This window comes from Mercenaria mercenaria, chromosome 12 (genome assembly GCF_021730395.1).
Source record: "Mercenaria mercenaria strain notata chromosome 12, MADL_Memer_1, whole genome shotgun sequence".
NCBI lineage: Eukaryota > Metazoa > Mollusca > Bivalvia > Venerida > Veneridae > Mercenaria > Mercenaria mercenaria.
This window is the reverse complement of record NC_069372.1, coordinates 13,147,884-13,165,779: the sequence shown is the minus strand read 5'-3', so window position 1 is coordinate 13,165,779 and position 17,896 is coordinate 13,147,884. Positions and strand designations below refer to the sequence as shown.

General features: G+C 33.8%; 2 protein-coding genes across 2 annotated transcripts; both read right to left on the bottom strand.

The window, feature by feature from the left end:
• Positions 1 to 828: 828 nt before the first annotated feature.
• On the bottom strand, positions 829 to 8,704 carry LOC128547226 (heat shock 70 kDa protein 12B-like). Its single transcript, XM_053519247.1, has 6 exons — positions 8,526 to 8,704; positions 5,711 to 5,854; positions 4,621 to 4,878; positions 3,870 to 4,088; positions 3,375 to 3,519; positions 829 to 2,388 (listed from the first exon to the last, which is right to left on the bottom strand). Exons 1-6 carry the CDS (start codon positions 8,532 to 8,534, stop codon positions 1,319 to 1,321), a joined length of 1,845 nt encoding a protein of 614 aa, XP_053375222.1. The 5' UTR covers positions 8,535 to 8,704; the 3' UTR covers positions 829 to 1,318.
• A 3,799-nt stretch (positions 8,705 to 12,503) lies between these two features.
• On the bottom strand, positions 12,504 to 17,652 carry LOC123534149 (heat shock 70 kDa protein 12B-like). Its single transcript, XM_045316244.2, has 6 exons — positions 17,495 to 17,652; positions 16,546 to 16,689; positions 15,799 to 16,050; positions 14,598 to 14,816; positions 14,336 to 14,480; positions 12,504 to 13,813 (listed from the first exon to the last, which is right to left on the bottom strand). Exons 1-6 carry the CDS (start codon positions 17,501 to 17,503, stop codon positions 12,744 to 12,746), a joined length of 1,839 nt encoding a protein of 612 aa, XP_045172179.2. The 5' UTR covers positions 17,504 to 17,652; the 3' UTR covers positions 12,504 to 12,743.
• Between the last annotated feature and the right edge of the window lie 244 nt (positions 17,653 to 17,896).

Below are 17,896 nucleotides of genomic sequence, written 5' to 3'. Positions count from 1 at the left end.
GGCATATCTTATTTTACAAAATAAATATGATTTTGCTCGATACTTGCCGTTATATGACTCATTTTGAAATGACGATTAACTGACATGATTTTCCGTCCTTAAGCATAAAAAATAAACAAAAGGGTTCATGATAAAACTAAGTGTACTGGTCAATGAATTAAATCATAAAAGGCAGGGAAAAATTGTTTTGCTCGCCTAGATGATTATCTGCGTTTTCTATAAATATTCCAACGTTAATCAGAATACGATTAATTAATCTCCGCAACGAACGGGAAACAGGTATGGACATGTTTAATCAAGTTAATTCATTCTGATAATTTGCTGTATTTTTGTAGTATATTGCAGAACAAAACATCGTATATGCCAAATTGTAGTTTTACTCTTTTGACTTTAATTCGCACGAAAGCTTGTCCTTTACAGAGAAGCTATACTAGTTTTGGTTTGAAGAAACACATTTTTTTCTTGACCATAAATGAATGTTCTATATTTTTAATATGATCTAATTCATAAATCTGTGTGATTTGTTTTAACCAGGGCTGCATGAGTCCAAAGCAAAATGAGTTATGTCATGCTTCCTGTTATTTGATATTTTACGTTTCAGATATTAGCAATAACTTTATAAAGGATAAAAATTGATAATCATGTCAAAACCTTGACATTGTAGAATGACTTACCGCTGTAATTTATGCAATGAAATCCCTTAAACATGTTTATTTTACCAAAAAAAAGTATCTTCTAAACTCATGGAAACTGTTCAATTCCATATCAAATGATTCGTTTGTATTGATAAATAAAATTAAAATATTTAGACTAAATTGATTGTAAATATACCTAGTCATAATCTTTAATATACATTTGTGTACTTTACAAGAAATACTCATACGTAGATCAGTACAAATGATTACTTTTACTTTCTGTGTATTCAATCTGTCCGTTTCAAACTGACAGTTTGGAACCGAGTATTTTCAAGATTTTTTAATGAATGTTCACCTGTTCCGACATACGGCATGAGGATTGTGTTGATTTAATATTTTGGTGCATTAAAAACCTATCAAATACTTTTTCTCCACAATATAGGCCATGCCATACCATAAAAGTAACTGTTATACATGGGGCAATGCATATATCAAAACACTAAATCCTGCACAGAAAGTCTTTTCTATTACTTCTCAACGCCGTCCATTCCTTTTCAACAATTTGGTTTCAACGGTTTACAAAGTCTGAAGGTAACTCGGAAATTAACCACTATTTTATATGATTCGTTATATGGTTGTTATAAAAACTTCCCATCAAACCTTTTTAGTTCGTGTAATTCGGGTTACATATTACCGAATTTAATGTCTGTATTATATTCTTTCCCAGATACCTTGTCTGTTGCAATAACAGACAATTCTGTTCCACCATAGATCATGGTCACTTCGACTTCTCTTTTAGTAATGCCTGTTGTATCTGGAATATCAACTGTAATTTTGGCTAACTGTTTACAGCCGTCTTCAGTTGTGTACTTTGGGTTCAACGAGTTGGACGTAAAGACAAGAAGCCCAATTTTCGTTTGCTTTCTATACAAGGGAAAGTAACTCTGTACTGGCTGTCTGTTGCCAAGCACAACAGATTTACCTTTACGTACATGTATATCGAAAATATCTTTGCAAAGGTCTTTTCCCGTTTCCTCATTTCTCCATTTCTTCGTCTCGTCATGTATTTTAGGATCAAATGACGAATTCATCCTAATTCCGAATGTTTCTCTACTTATACGACTTTTGAATATCATCGGATCTTGCCCAAATAGCACAGCCCCTTTCAAGACAGCTTTGAAGGGTGAAGATGGCACCACAACTTTGATTTCTGGGAAGTCGTTAGCTATCATTTTCCGAATATTTTCGATCACGATCGGCGATTCCGCAAAACCGCCAACAAGGACTACCGTTTTCAATCCATTTACTTCTTCTCTGTTAAGCACTTTTCCGATGGTTGTATACACTACTTGGCATGTTTCCTTGAACAGGTTGTCACGAATCAGAGCTGAATTAAACATTAGCTCTCTGTCCTGAAATGAAAGGTAGTTATTTTCCTTTAATCGTATTGTTTTATCTTCTAGTTTATCACGCACCTGTGCGGGAACTTCAAGTTCAATCATTTCTCCATCTGGATCCTCTGAACCAATAGTCACTTTCTTCCTTTCAAAATCTGCTTCCATCTTCAGCATTTCAACTGGGGTTGCTTTACTGAACGTCTCTTTCCATCCATCTCCCTCAAAGTTGTCATGACAAACTTGCAAAAATGCCTCATTTATTTTCTGACCTCCTACTGGATCACCTAGTGGTGGACATATTTCCTTAAGTAGCCCTGTTTCTTCTACTTCAACTGCGGACAAGTCCGCTGTTCCACCTACAATCATGTTAAAACGATACTAGAATGAAATATAAATAGGTACAAAATCATAATTTGTTCAACTTACAAAGGGAAGAACTATTTTAGTAATATCCATGTTCTATGGTCTAAAATATTTGCATACGAGCACAAGCAAATAAAACGAGAAACAAAACTAGGATACCGCATTACACAAGATATGCCGTTATAAATTTCATTATCTTCCTAAACTGAACCAAGAACTCCTTTTTCTAAATTCTGATGCTGTGTAAGTCATATTAATGAAAAGAGATCATCAATAAAAGTGTAATCATTTTCCCAAACAGTGTAATATCTAATTCTGACTTTACTCTACTCGGCAATGAATTTTTTGATAATCGGATTCATATCAAATTTGTTTAAGTTGTGTGTAGGAACTTTTGAAACAGCTAATGTTTTAAAAGAAATATTTAAGATGGATGCTACCGTTTTCACAATTCTGAGTATGTAAATGTATACTTTTTGTGTTCCAACTGTTACAGTCTACAGAATGGTTTCTGTACCAGTACTTAACTCTGTAACTTATATAGTTATATGACATTTAAACGGGACTCTTTAATAACCCATAATAAAAAAGAGATTTTACACTTAATACTGGCCTCCATTGCGACCTAAACATTTTTCATATTTTCTATTTATGTTTAGAACAGTGTGTTATTCTATAAAATTGATATGCAGTAGAATCATTTTGTTCGTATTTGAAGTGTAAAGAAAAACTAAGATAAATGGTAGCTACAAACATATTTCATTATGGTTATACAGTCAAATGTAGACAATATTCCTGTGTCTATTTTACGTGAATAGAAAATTCTGGTCCTCTGCAACTGCATTTTTCACGTGAAATGTTTGTTACACTTGCTATGATTGTCATTCAGAAAATGTTCTGGTAACGCTAACCTCAGCATGTGTAGGATGATTGTTTATTGTTTTCTGATAGAACAACATTAATATAAATTCTAACATACCGCCTAAGTCAGCAACAAGAAACTTCTGTCCTTTCATTCCGAGGTCATTCATGTCTTTTCTTTGTCCTTCAGGCAAATGCAAACAATAAATAGCTGCTGCTTCAGGTTCAAGGGCCAACAAAACATTTCGTTTATCAATTCCAGCCTAAAGTACAAAAAATGTTTGTTACCGTTTCTCAACATTATTCCACTGAATAACTAGGATAATAGTATTAAAAAACACAGCTTACGATAATGTATTCACATATGAAAAATGTATGTACTTTTTCATTTAAACTTTGGAATATCGACTATTTCATACAACAGATATTTCAGAATCGAAACGATATGACATTAACACTTCATTCACACATTCTGAATCGATTTTCAGGTCAACTGACTTTATTCAACAGGCGTATAACCTCTTCATCATGTTTAAATATATATAAACATAGTTCTGCTATGTATCATTTCTTAAATAAAACATTAGCCCATAAATCAAGAGCTCTTAGTTACCTCAACTGCCGCGTCCCGCATAAATTTCTTAGCTTCATCAGACCATATTGCCGGAACAGTGACTACAAAAAGGGTCTTGCTGAGTTCCACTTTTACCCCGTTAGTGGCCAGTTTTTTCAGGCAATGATCTTTCAAAGTTTTGATGAACAGTGACATTACATCAAATAAGGGCAACTGTTGTCCTATCTGGTCCTCTACTAACAGTTCACGATGGAATCCCTGAAAACATATCTGTGTACATCAGCACACTGTTGTACGCACCTTCTCCTGTTACATACACGCACGCACAACTGTACGCACTTATCGATTAATGCACGGTATTACTGTCTTCGGAACTTATTACGACAATTTGCATCTTTTGGACATTTATTTACAAATAAAAAAATATTTAAAAAAGGAAGTCTTCGATTGATCTCGTAAAAAAAAACTTATAATACACAGTTTAATAAAAGCTGAAACTGTTACAGTTTAAGTTTTACCAGAAGACTAACATCATTCCATTCTGTTTTCAACATTTTCTGCTCGATTACACAATAACTCCAGCCTAGATCATTACACTTATCTTTCTTTATTTACAGATACTTAAATTAAATGTATTATTTCAATAACATGAATTTGAAGCCTTTACAATTCTAATGCAACAGTCACTTTGGCAGTTTATCAGTGAATATCATTGATGTCTTGTTTTTTAGTCTTTTAGTGCTTCCGAGAAATCTACCCTTACCTATTATCTTTTGAATTTCTATATTACCTGATTGTAGAGCAGTAATTTAAACCTTTTGAAGAAATAGTACTGCCCGGCAAGTTCGTGCGCATCTTGTTTTTGTTTCGCCAATCCACTGTAAACTCTCTCAGCTTCATGTCCAATTTTTGTCTTTATTTCATCATTTATGTTTAGTTTAATACCGCCAAGTGACTGCGAGAGACTGAGATTTTCTTGTTTTTGGTCTACGGCTCCCTCCTCATTCTTTTGACATTCTAGAAGGATACATGTTGTTGTTTTGTGAAGCTGAATAAAACAATATAACTGGTCAACGTAGTGTTTATTAATCTCGTGTCAGTAAGAACTGCATATACGTGGATAAAGGTTTAATAGAATAAGGAATATTTACAGTTTTGAATTGTTGCCAAATACTTTAATCCTGAGTGTTTACATATACTTTTATCTAACTCTTTAAATCGATTCAAACTTATATATAATCTTACGCTCATCATCGATAAGAGTCGTTTATGTATTTTTTAACGAAGAAATTTAGATCAATTTATAACTTCTGAAAAGTTTATTTTAAGTGAGTCCATGCAACCCACTTTTTCTGTTTGTCAGTGTACATAAATCATGCAAAGTGTCTAGTTACTACAGATTTACAAACTACGTTAATGAATGTGGCTATGATTGAAACTATAATTTCAACACAACTGAAATAATGAAAATGCCCTTTAAGTTTATTGAATATTTGATTATACAAAACAATACACACTTGCGGAGAACAAGCTTGTATATGTACAAAATCCAGGAATTCTGGAGAGTATAACTGTCCGCAAATGCATAACTTAAAAACGGCTTAAAGCCCGAAACAAACAAAACAAAACAAATGTCACACAGAAGTGTCATAGTTGCTGAACCTCGGAATTTTCATGTAAATAATAGTGCCAGTACTTAAGAATTTGTACCCTCCACAAGTTCCCGAGTTAATCAGCGGTAGAGCCTACATTATTTTTGCAACAATTTGCGTAGGGGACTTAAGTTTTGCCGTAGCCTCCCTTGTTGTGATACCATTATGTTTACTCTCGGGAGTGTCTTAAATATTAGTATCAGTATTTATCAATCCATCTTCCCTTACCTGCAGGGCACCTGCTCCCCAACTCGTATTGAAGTGAATCTCACTTCTATTAGTTTCGAATTCAGCTCTCTCTTGCCATGCATACCCTGAATACGTACTGCCAATATCCAGAGCCACTACTAATTTGGGACCTTTAATGATGCTCTGAAAGAGTTGTTATAGTATATGAAGATATTGAAACAAAGTAATCCTCTTAGTCGATCATACAACAGTACAATTGTTTACGACTATCAAAGATTTATACTTTTTCATGAAATACTGAAGCAAAATTATGGTCAGAAATTCATGTCGTGCTAAAAGAAATGTCTAATAGACGCCTATGTTTTCTTACAAATAAAAATGAAACGTTAGGTTTCGCATATAAACAGGAATAATTTTAAAAGATTTTAAGTCCACAAGATAAGGACTATCATAAAAAAAGAATTTCTACTTTTAGAAATAATTACTTGCAATGTGAAGAAACTCAGTCTATCATGCAAACTATTTCTTGCATACTAATTTATTTTAAGTCGATTGTAAAACTAGTTAAAAACAATTCACAACAAGAGCTGTCGAAGGACAGTAACGCTCGATTTTTCACATGCCTTGTCAAGAGAATGAAAATAGAAGTTGAAAAGGGGGCACAATTTTGTAAAAAAGAAAAATAGATTCATGAAACCTGTACAATGCACGTAGACAAGTGTATAAAGTTTCAATCTATCCAGATCAGTAGGTACCGAGCTACCAGCTTACATACAATACATAACCAAAATTGCATAGTCCAAAAAGGGCATCATTTTGTAAAAATACAAAGTAGAGTTATGAAACTGTGCAATATATGTCAGATTATTACATTGAACAAGTGTATTAAGTTTCAGTCTATTCCCATTAGTTACTGAAATCTCAGCTTAATAAAACCTTTATGGAATCTGTGCAATGTTAGTCAGTTTATCACAGTGAATAAGTGTGTGAAGTGTCAATGCATTACCACAAGTGGTTACCGAGATACAAGCTTACATACAAAAAAAAAGACACCGACACATGAGCGTGTCCAATAGTTCTACCTATTGTTCGAAAGTGTATGTTTATTGAAACCTACAAATATACAAATATAGCTGAATGGATCTTTGAAGGGTTGCAAATTTAATTAAAAGTTTCCTTATCAAAAACACCGCTATTTTTTCTAATGTAAAGTTGTAATCATTTTTTAATGGCGCATAAAGTGTTTTGCTTGTATGCCTTTGTTTGTTTGTTTTTTTTTTCTTTCTTTATTTTGCTCAACTTCTAGCACATAAGTTTGTGAAACATCCACGGTTGAAACAGAAAAAGCCGTTTAATATGTTATCTATTCAGAAAATTCAGACATGTTCTGTGTTTCCGAAAAAGGTTTATTTAGTTTAAACTGAGTCAAAGCATTTTGTCTCCGGTTAGATAACCATGTACTGGTTGGCGACCCAGATTCGGACAATTTTTCAACCTTTTCAGCTGTCATATTTTCATTTTTAATGCAAGATCCATGAAATGTTACCTGAATCAAGTCCAGTTCTTCGGTGTCACAAAACGCGAATTTGTTTATATCTAAAAATAAACTGAACACGTCACTGAGGCCCGAAAGAGGGTACGTAAATCTAAGGTTTTTAGCGTGTTGCAGGACCCAGAAATCGGACAGTATGAAAACGCTAATTATCATCATTTCTGTCTCGCAGAATCACCTCAGTGTTGTTTTTTTGGCTTGAAACTGTGCGAGTTTTCTCCCTTTGATTAATTTTTTTGACGTGACCCTGCTTATTAAATTCATCTTTTCCATTTTTTTTAAATAGCTTAAGAAATAGCTTGAAATAGCCATTATCTTCTGGAAAATTTTATTTAGGCCTGGCACTATCTACCCATTTTGATCATTTTAAAACACGCAATTTTCTCGTCTGCACTTAGCAGATTGTAGACGAGTACCCCTTGAATAATGTTGGGGCCTCAAAACAAGTATGCGCATGCGCACTGAAAGCACATGCAACTTCCCCCAGCGAGAGCTGTCACAAAATTTTGTGAACAAATGTATAAATATTCCAATTTTGTAAGTTTTACTTACCGATTTGCAATTGTTGCAGTGGATGTTTCACATAAAGCAAGCGTCTGTGTACTTGTCAACAAATGATAAAAAAGAACGCTGAAATAAGCGTTTACGCGACTGTCCGATTTTCTGGGTCGTCCGAAATTCTGGGTCGCCAACCAGTATGTATCTGATTTTTTTCATTTTTGACAAATACACTAATATCTAGGCTTAAGAAATAAGAGAAGCAAATAAGACAATTTATTACATGTTTTGCAATAAACAATTGAAATAATATAGAATAGAGAAAAGGTTTTTAATTGTTTGTTTGTTTGTTTGTTTTTTCATTTATTTATATTTATTTGTATTATTTTTTCTGCAATAAAAGTTATAACATAAAAAATTAGTATAAAACATGCAAAACTAAAGTCATGAAATGAAACATTAATATCATACGCAAGAGAACACCTTATATTTAATGTTAATTCGTGACGTGTTACAACTTTACAAAAACATAAATGTTATCTACCCGTATTTATCAGAAAGCCTACGCTTGATCAATATGTCACGGTAATTTACAGTTTTTTTATAACTGAGCCATTAAGTATTACGCATATCACATTTCAGCTTTTTAACTTTACTGAACGAACTGTATGTATATTAATCTATACTGAAATTACTTAATATACGATCTCGCGTATTGTCACATATAAACTTAACAGGGTCACTTTTCATAACGTTCTTAATTAATGTAAATTAGTAAAAGATTTCAAAAAATGATATACTCACCAACTCCATTTTCAGAATCCCCAGCAGTCCAGTAGCCGTGTTCTTTATACATTAAAAAACGGACACTTCCTGATTTACAACGTAATAGCAAAAGAAAATCTAAATTTAGATCACGTAAAATCCAATTTAAACAAGTAAACTGTAAACAAGAACGGAAATTTAACAAAGACACATGCCACTGATACGATAGTGATTTTATCTTTTTTTTCCATTTAAACGATATTTTATTAAGCACAATTCATTTACAGCATGTACATATATCAAAAAGGCATACGTGATTGAGTAGGAAGCTGAAAGCTTTTGAAACTTTCTCTTTGAATATCTACGTTCATCATGTTAAATCATGGTAACTTATAAAGTGATTGATGATATAAATTGCTCGCAGTTTATTCGTCTACATTTGTTTTATTCTTATTATAGGGTTTTAAGAAATAACCATGTTAAGCACACGAACACGAACACAAAAACAAAATAAAAAATAATATAGCATTAAAGTAATAGGTTGTTAATTTATTAGTTGTACTAAAATGTGTATGTCTATGTAGCAAAGAAAGGAGGTAGGAAATTAGAGAAGAAATGGGTTGAGTGGTCGCTTTAGAGACTAGCTTCGATTTGAACTATGTCTACATACCGTGTGTAAATCTATATGTTTTTTCATTATTCATCTTTATGTATATAATGCTACCGAAATTCATAATTGGTCCATTAGATAATTAGAGTAGAATATATAATAAGCTTCTTCTTGACTTTTTATTATTCTAAATCATCAAATTAAAAGTAATACATCTTGTATTTAAAGATGTAATTCGCAATTGTATGCTCATCTTACTATACAATGGTTAAAAAATACAAAGTTAAAATTTATGTTTGTGGAGGTGTTGTAACGTAGTAAAATATGTTAATGTAACACTCTGTGCACTCTAAAATTGTTAGCATGTTCCACTTTTAATAAATCATATGCATACACTGTTAAGACATTAATGTACATACACATACAAAGAGCATGTTTATCGTAAAAGCGCTTTTGCAAAAAAAAAACATACACTTGCCAGGACAATATTCGTAAAGCTGCAAGAAGGGTAAAAGAATGTAACAGACTACTCGCTTAGAAATGTTTTGCAAGCGGTTCAAAAGTTCATTTTTTCAGTTTTCTCTAATACGGATAAGAACATCATTAGTTTGTATCAGGGATATTTTTGCTGTGTCACATTTGTTTTATAAATTGGTATGTTATGAAGTTTTGGATGGACTTCTTTCTATACCACAGCGTACTAACGTAACAGTTGCTGTCAGTATACAATGGTAAAACTTCAAAACTGCACTATACTAGTTCACAATAGTTTGTAACACATTCTTTTACGTATACCGTCCAATCATAAGCCATCATGTGTGTTCATGTCCTTTTGTTTGCAACCAGTGGGCTTTTGCAGTCAGTCATACCAAGTTATGCAGAGTAACCGATTGAAAAACCCAACCGCCCACTCTTTGTATTTAATACATGTAGACCTAATATATATTGTTAGTATGGTTGCTTTTGGGTTTTCATTCTGTCTCCAGAGTAAGGACTCACATAACTTCATAACGTTACTCTGCATAACTTGGCATGACTGACTGCAAAAGCCCACTGGTTGCAAACAAAAGGACATGAACATACAGGATGGCTTATGATTGGACGATATACGTAAAAGAATGTGTTACAAACTATTGTAAATTAGTATAGTGCAGTATTGTGAACATTGAATAGTACTACTGACAGCAACTGTTACATACGTGTTAAAGCTTTTGGACAAAGGCTGTTTCCAAAAACATTCTACAGTATATGTTTGGTTATATCATGTGATTTATAGCATGGACACGACTTATTACATTTATAATGGGCTAAACTGTTACTGATATATGTGCGGCATTCTAGTGCTTATTTTATCAAATAGTGTAACTTATATTAACGAAATCTGCTACCGTATATGAATATTTGCCATATTTTATGTCATTTTTTAACAGATGTGTATATCTATATTACATTTTTAACTAACAGTCAGTCAGGGCCAAATAAATGCCAAACTTAATCTAATAACAGTAAAATGGTGAAAGTTTTTCTCTGTGTTACTTGGTTTCTGAGTTCTCCGAATAACTAACATTGTACGTCATTTGCATATATCCTTGTATATTCAGTGTGACGTCATTCGCTAGCATAAAACAGTATTATGATATAGACTTAAAGACTATCTGTATATTACTATTAATGTAGTTGAGGAGACGTATTGATTTAGTGCTGTCTGTCAGTCCATCTGTGTGTCACAAACTTTATCCAAGCAACAGTTACTTCTCCGACACCACTGGACAGATTCACGCCATACTTCAAAGAGTGACCATTGCCAAGCCTAGTTGTGCGTATTGTCAGCATTAACAGTTTGATGATTTTCAGCGAAGTAATGGCCATTTATTGATCGAATCGTATGATGTTTTGGCCACCTTTCTTATATTATTGGGCGGATGTCCACAAAACCTTACACAAGTGGTCAGTGCAAAGCCCCATTGTGCATGTATATGTTCGAATATGAAAACTGCAATAGTGCCGACCAATTTCTTAATAGAGTGTAAATATTTATTTCTTTTTCAGCCCACAACATTTACAAATTAATGTGAATTATTTCCACTCATATCAGTAAAACCATAATTGCGATTGCCTGGAATAGAAACAAAATATACACACCGGTTAAACTAAACAATTTCTTATAGGTCATTCCGAAACTTGGAACGGGGGACTGCGTTCAAGTACGCATGAGGAAAGTATGACTGGTGTATAAACTGTGTGCTTCAATTTAGTTAGACGGTATGCCATTGGATATTGAAATAAACTGTGTATTCTTGGATCTGCTTGCTTTATATATCAGAGACAAACCTTTGGTGCTTATAGGTCATAGGAAATATATACATTTATGCATATTTATCTGCATATTTATCTGCCTTTTATACAGAATTAACTAGTTTACTATAATAATCAAATACGTCATTGTTTCTTACATTTCAAGTAAGAGGCATATTAATATTGTTGTGTATGGTTTTAAAGTAAAGTTACGCACAAGTTGTATACATTTAAGTTTTCGTATTTAATTTAGACAATGTCTGTCACAGTCTCGTGAAAATCTTTCGATAGAGAGGTGATCAGACGTGAAATTATGATATATTCTGCATTACAAATCTTTAACCTTAATTGCAGTCTCACTGCTTGTGCCGGAACTCCTGTCAGGGAAGGTCGACCTAAGATCAGGATGTTAATGGGAGGTATATCATGCAGTTTGTCCAAAGGGGTATTGGAACAAGAGTATTGCATTATTTGGTTTTGCTCTCAGTACCTTGCAATTCCTGTATCTTGTTGCGGTGTACAGCCTTGTCGTACAGTGACGAGTTGTAGCTTCTATTCCTGCCTTAAGGGTTCCCATTAATAAATGGAATCTTCAATTGTTTGTGGTAATTTGGACCGATGAACACGGCGTTTCCGTGTGTATGATACTTCTGTGGGTCTTTTTGACTTGGGTCATGATAAAGGGAGTTCGGCAAAACTCAACTGCTGCATAAAACACGCCTGTTCTTCTTTCGGTCGAGTACAGTTTTTACATACTATTAGGATCTCCTGTCAAGCTTCGAGTAGCCAAAGAAACCTAACATTTAATATTGTGCGTTTTATTCGATCTGATGGGGCGGAGTTAATCTCTGACTTATGCAAATAATGGAAATCTCAAAAAACGAGCAAAAATGGTAGAGCAATATAATTGTTTAATTCCGTAATCTTCGGTAATCAAAGACTAAAATTCAACGCTACATTGGTTATATGTACTACATACCCTGCATAATAATGAAGTGAACCGTCGCGAAACCCCGACCCGCCAGGTCAAATAAAATGAACAATAGTTCAACGAAAGTGTATATATTACATTATTGTGAATCTTCTGTATGTAATATAGAACAAGTATTGAGTACATTTAACTGGATTTATATGCCCTTTATTACGATTATCAAAAACAAAATAACAAATACATAAACATCGGTATATGAATATGCAATGAATCTCTAGTTTCTGAAATAACTTTACCCTCTGCTTAATGCCGTTGTATACTATACATTGGTTTGTTGTTATTGTTTGGGTTTTTTTTCAATAAGAATCTATTTGTGTGTAATAAATTCTCCTCCTGTTTTACTGTATGTTTCTAATTTGAGTTACAAATGGTTGAAATTCATTTCTGCATTATATTCCTTTCCTGATGTTTTATCTGTTGCAATGACTGACAATTCTGTTCCACCATAGATCATAGTCACTTTAACCTCTCTGTCAGTATCGCCTGTCGGATCTGGCAAATCAACCGTAATGTTGCCTATCTGATAACAGTCGTTGTCATCTGTGTATTTCGGATTCAGAGATGAAGACGAATAAATAGGAAGCCCAAGCTGTCGCTGATTTTTGTATACGGGAACATACATTTTTACAGGCTGTTTACTGTCAAGAACAACAGACTGACCTTTCCGTACGTGCACATCAAAAATCTTTTCACACCAGTCTTTTCCCGTTTCCTTGTGTTTAAACTTTTTTGAATCATTGTGAACTTTTGGATCGAAAATCTTACTGATTTTTATTCCAAACGTCGCTCTGCTGATTCTGCTTCTAAATATCATAGGGTCTTGTCCAAAGAGTACTGCACCTTTTAAGACAGCTTTAAAGGGTGATGATGGAACCACGACCTTGATTTCTGAGAAATCGTTTGCTATCATTTGCCGAATGTTTTCAATCACGATCGGCGACTCCGCAAAACCACCAACTAGTACTACTGTTTTCAGTCCCTGAGCTTCTTCTCTGTTAAGCACTTTTCCGATGGTAGTGTACACTACTTTGCATGTTTCCCTGAATAGGTTGTCACGAACAAGAGCCGAATTAAACATTAACTCATTGTCTTCGAATGAAAGATAGTTATTCTCCTTTAGTCGAATTGTTTTATCTTCCAGTTTATTACGAACAGGTGCTGGAACTTCTACTTCAATCATTTGTCCTTCTGGATCTTCTGAACCGATTGTCAACTTTTTCCTTTCAAAGTCTGCTTCCATTTTTAACATTTCAACCGGGGTTGCTTTACTGAACGTCTCTTTCCATCCATCTCCCTCAAAGTTGTCATGACAAACTTGCAGAAATGCCTCATTTATTTTCTGACCTCCTACTGGATCACCTAGTGGAGGACATATTTCCTTAAGTAGCCCTGTTTCTTCTACTTCAACTGCCGATAAGTCCGCTGTTCCACCTACAACGATATAAGACGATTCTAAGCTTGTATTGTAAACATTTGCACAACAACCATTCGTTTGATTTGCAACAAATAAAAATCATTCCATGTGTTCTCTAACCTTTTAAACATATACCAAACTGATGTCGGGTCAGAGTTGAGGTCCAAAATGGGACGGGACAAACTTTAGAAATGTTTCCAGGGACACAGCATCAGCCATAATAGGTCGTAAATGTTTTGAATTCATCATCTTCACATATACATTGTATCATCACTAACTCTTAACTCAACGTTTGTATTTCTATTTTGAATGTTAGAATATTCAGGGAAACTAACTCTTGTAATTTTGATCTTTTTACTTTTTACAATTTAAGATCACTGCTGATCTTCGGTGAAAGTACAGGCAAACTGTTTCAAGAAGGTTAATGCATAGCACAACTTGAACTAGTATTTCAAAAAAAATTTAATACAATTTTCTCTCCTTAAACATTTTAAATTGTTTTAGAAAATCCCGGTAAAGTGATATTATTTCTGACCTACCGCCCAAGTCTGCAACAAGAAACTTTTGTCCTTTCATCCCGAGGTCATTCATTTCTCTTCTTTGTCCTTCGGGCAAATGTAAACAATATACCGCTGCTGCTTCTGGTTCAAGGGCCAACAAAACATTCCGTTTACCAATACCAGCCTAAAGTATAGAAAAAACGTATTTTACTGGGTATCACCGTTGTTCTACTGAATTAAAACGATATCAGTTTTCCAAAATTAAATCTTCATTTTTCATAATTTAAGAAATCTTAGTTACCTCTACTGCGGCGTCCCTCATAAACTTCTTTGCTTCATCTGACCATATTGCTGGAACAGTGACAACAAAAAGGGTCTTGTTGAGTTCCACGTTTACGCCATTTGTCTTCAGTTTCTTCAAGCAATGATCTTTCAAAGCTTTGATGAACAAAGTCATAACATCAAATAAGGGCAGTTGTTGTCCTATCTGGTCCTCTACTAACTGTTCTCGGTGAAACCCCTGCACATAAATTTCTGTGCATATTAGTATTTTAGAAATCTTGGTCAGAAATAAACATATTTTCAGCCAGATCTAGGTGCAAAAACAGTAAGTATCAGCATTCGATAAGGACAAATTTTCAGTTGGCATTACACGAATCATATTTTAAAAGAAAACTGCATCTATGAGAAAATAAAAAGCTCATAGTTCAGCATAATTAAGCTTTTATTAGTAACATTAAAAAAGTAATTTCTTTTATTTTACATCAGATTATTTTCCTTAGTTTACACAAATAATAGCACCTTTTAAATTGAAAACACTAGATCTACTTCGGACTCACTGAATAGCTTTGTATTTGCATTTAAATAAATATTGAACGTAACTTATACTTTGTTAAGTTTGGAAAATGACATAAGCTTGGAGGCGTGCAACTTTAAGGTTCTTAACGATACCAGAAAATGATAAAGATCAAATAAAAGAAATAAAATCTGTAAAAAGATCCTTTGAAAACACAGAATGCAACCAAGCAAAATAATAGCAGACCCGGTTTGATTGAGTCTGTTCATGAGAGGTAATGGAAATTGCAACACCTCTCATGCCCCCTACCACCGGCTTAAGCGGAATTCTATTAAACAGGTATTGAATGGACTCCGTGATCCCAAAGGACAAGAAAAAATATAACAACACTGAATCTAAGTATGAGGAAACTTTTTACGGCCGTCAGATTTCTGTTGTAATAGTTAATAAAATCTGTGAAAAGAGCCTTTGGAAGCATAGAATGCAACCAAGCAAAATTTTAGCAGACCCGGTTAAACTGAGTCTGTTCATGAGGAGCCAGGTTCCAAGAACGCCGCCTCAAAACGCAACCCTGTAACTGATTATGTGCATAGATGTGTACGTAAAAAATACGTAGATATAAAGGTAAAATATATAGACAATGATGATCAAACGACAAACAACAACACAGATTGAATGTAACTACAATGGGAAAAATCTAGAGTACCTCATTGTACAGCAGCAACTTAAATCGTTTGAAGAAATAGTACTGTCCTGAAAGCTCGTGTGGATCTTGTTTCTTTCTTGCCAGTCCACCATAAACTCTCTCAGCTTCATGTCCAATTTTTGTCTTTACTTCATCGTTGATGTTAAGATTAATGCCACCAAGAGATACACCGAGATTTTCTTGAGTTTGATCTATAGCCCCCTCTTCATTTTTTTGACATTCTATGAGAATACATGTTGTTGTTTTGTGGAGCTAAATAAGATTAATGTTGTGATTATTGTTTGCGTGTTAGTAGGACTTTTAAAATATAGGCCGTATATATTTGATAAATTTCGATTATGGTTTGAAAGGAAGTTTAATTTTACTCCTTTGAACCGTTGCCAAAAGTCTTTATCGTCATTGATATCAAATGTTTGTTAAACTTTAATACAATTTTGAAATCGATTCAAATTTTAATCATCCTTACATATATAAATAGAATCTTAGATCGTTATAAAACCCATGCAAAGTTTATTTGTCATGTTTTTTATGTATTTATCTAATGCAGGTGTGGTTCCATTTCTCAACAGTAATTCAATTACTTAAGGGGTTAAGTGTCCTACATCTATGTCGCTCTCTGTAAATATCTGACAACCCTTTCAATTGAACTAGCGGCGAAGGACACATAAATATCGTAGATAGCATTTTACTAGCCGGTCGGCTCTATTTGCGTGGGCGTGTGTTCGTAATTAAACTGTAAATACCAACCTGCAGAGCACCTGCTCCCCAATTTGTATTAAAGTGAATCTCACTTCTGTTAACTTCAAACTCCGCCCTCTCTTGCCAAGCATACCCAGAGTAGGTACTGCCAATGTCCAGAGCCGCTACCAGCTTAGGTCCCTTAATGATACTCTGAAAGAGGTGAAGTGGTATATAAAGAATTTATTAATGTCATAGGGTAAGCAAATGTGCTCCCAGAGACTCGAACCCGGGGCCTCGGAATACCATTCCGATGCTCTGCTGACTGAGCTATACTCGGCCGCCTACACACTCTCTACCCGTTTTATACCATGACATGAACATACAATGTGACACGGAAGTAAACGAGGCTCAAGTAACTTATGAAATCAATAAAAATTACTTAAACATGCCTACATTTTAGATAAATAAAATATGAAGCCATGAAAAGTTAAGATTCACTAGTAAACGGAGTCCGTTTAAAATTAAATTCATTCCATATTCTACATATAGCAAATTTAAAAAAAAATGAGTTATTTAAAAGGCAATAAAATACATTTCAAAGAAAAATAATAGATAAAAATACATACATTGACAATGAGATTAATTTATTTGTAACTTAATCACTTTATACTGAACAGGTTAAAGGACTTAAATGTGGTCAAAACATTTGGGCTAACAAAAATACATGTTTCTTCATAAAAAAAGTTAAGATATCACATCTTGCGCATAAAAATGATAAGTTCCTTTTTTAATACTCAGAAGGGCTTGCAAAATGTATAGTACTGGATATTAATCAAACTGTTCCCGCTACGTCGTGGAATTTTATCTAACCCTTAATTAGATATCAAAAACCAACATTTGGTAGAGACAAGACATCACGTAAACATAATAATCAAGGTCGCTTGACATATATTTTACTTAAGAGCGAGTAAGACTACGTAAATTATTAAAAGTTTTAAAGTAATGATTTACTTACCAGTTCCATTTCTAGAAACACCAGTTGTCATGATATTTGCACATTCAGAAACGAAAGTTGAAATTTTAGGTGTTTATTTAAGACGCAATAGTTCGCAAATCCTAAATTTAGATCATGTAAAACCCCGTTTAAACGGTTAATATGGGGCGTGGTTTACCGATATAAATATAAAATTATAAATAACCGCATGACAAAATGTAAACAAATACGGAAATTTATAAATCCCGCACGATAACTCAAACGATAACATGTTTGATAATTATAATTTTTCTTCATTAAAACGTTTCAATACAGAAAATATTTTTGTATAACATTACAGTATGCACTTAACTTCTATCATTGACAGCCTTTTTGAGTTCACGATGCACGAGAACCATAACAATCAAACAATAACATAAACAT

Excerpts from the sequence above, each read along its gene's own strand:
- LOC123534149 (XM_045316244.2), bottom strand. Across the intron at positions 14,817-15,798 it reads AGTTGCTGCTGTACAATGAG|GGGTTTCACCGAGAACAGTT; the intron begins GTACTCTAGATT and ends ATTTATGTGCAG. Across the intron at positions 14,481-14,597 it reads TGAGGGACGCCGCAGTAGAG|GCTGGTATTGGTAAACGGAA; the intron begins GTAACTAAGATT and ends TCTATACTTTAG.
- LOC128547226 (XM_053519247.1), bottom strand. Across the intron at positions 3,520-3,869 it reads TGCGGGACGCGGCAGTTGAG|GCTGGAATTGATAAACGAAA; the intron begins GTAACTAAGAGC and ends TTTGTACTTTAG. Across the intron at positions 2,389-3,374 it reads TCTTGTTGCTGACTTAGGCG|GTGGAACAGCGGACTTGTCC; the intron begins GTATGTTAGAAT and ends ACATGATTGTAG.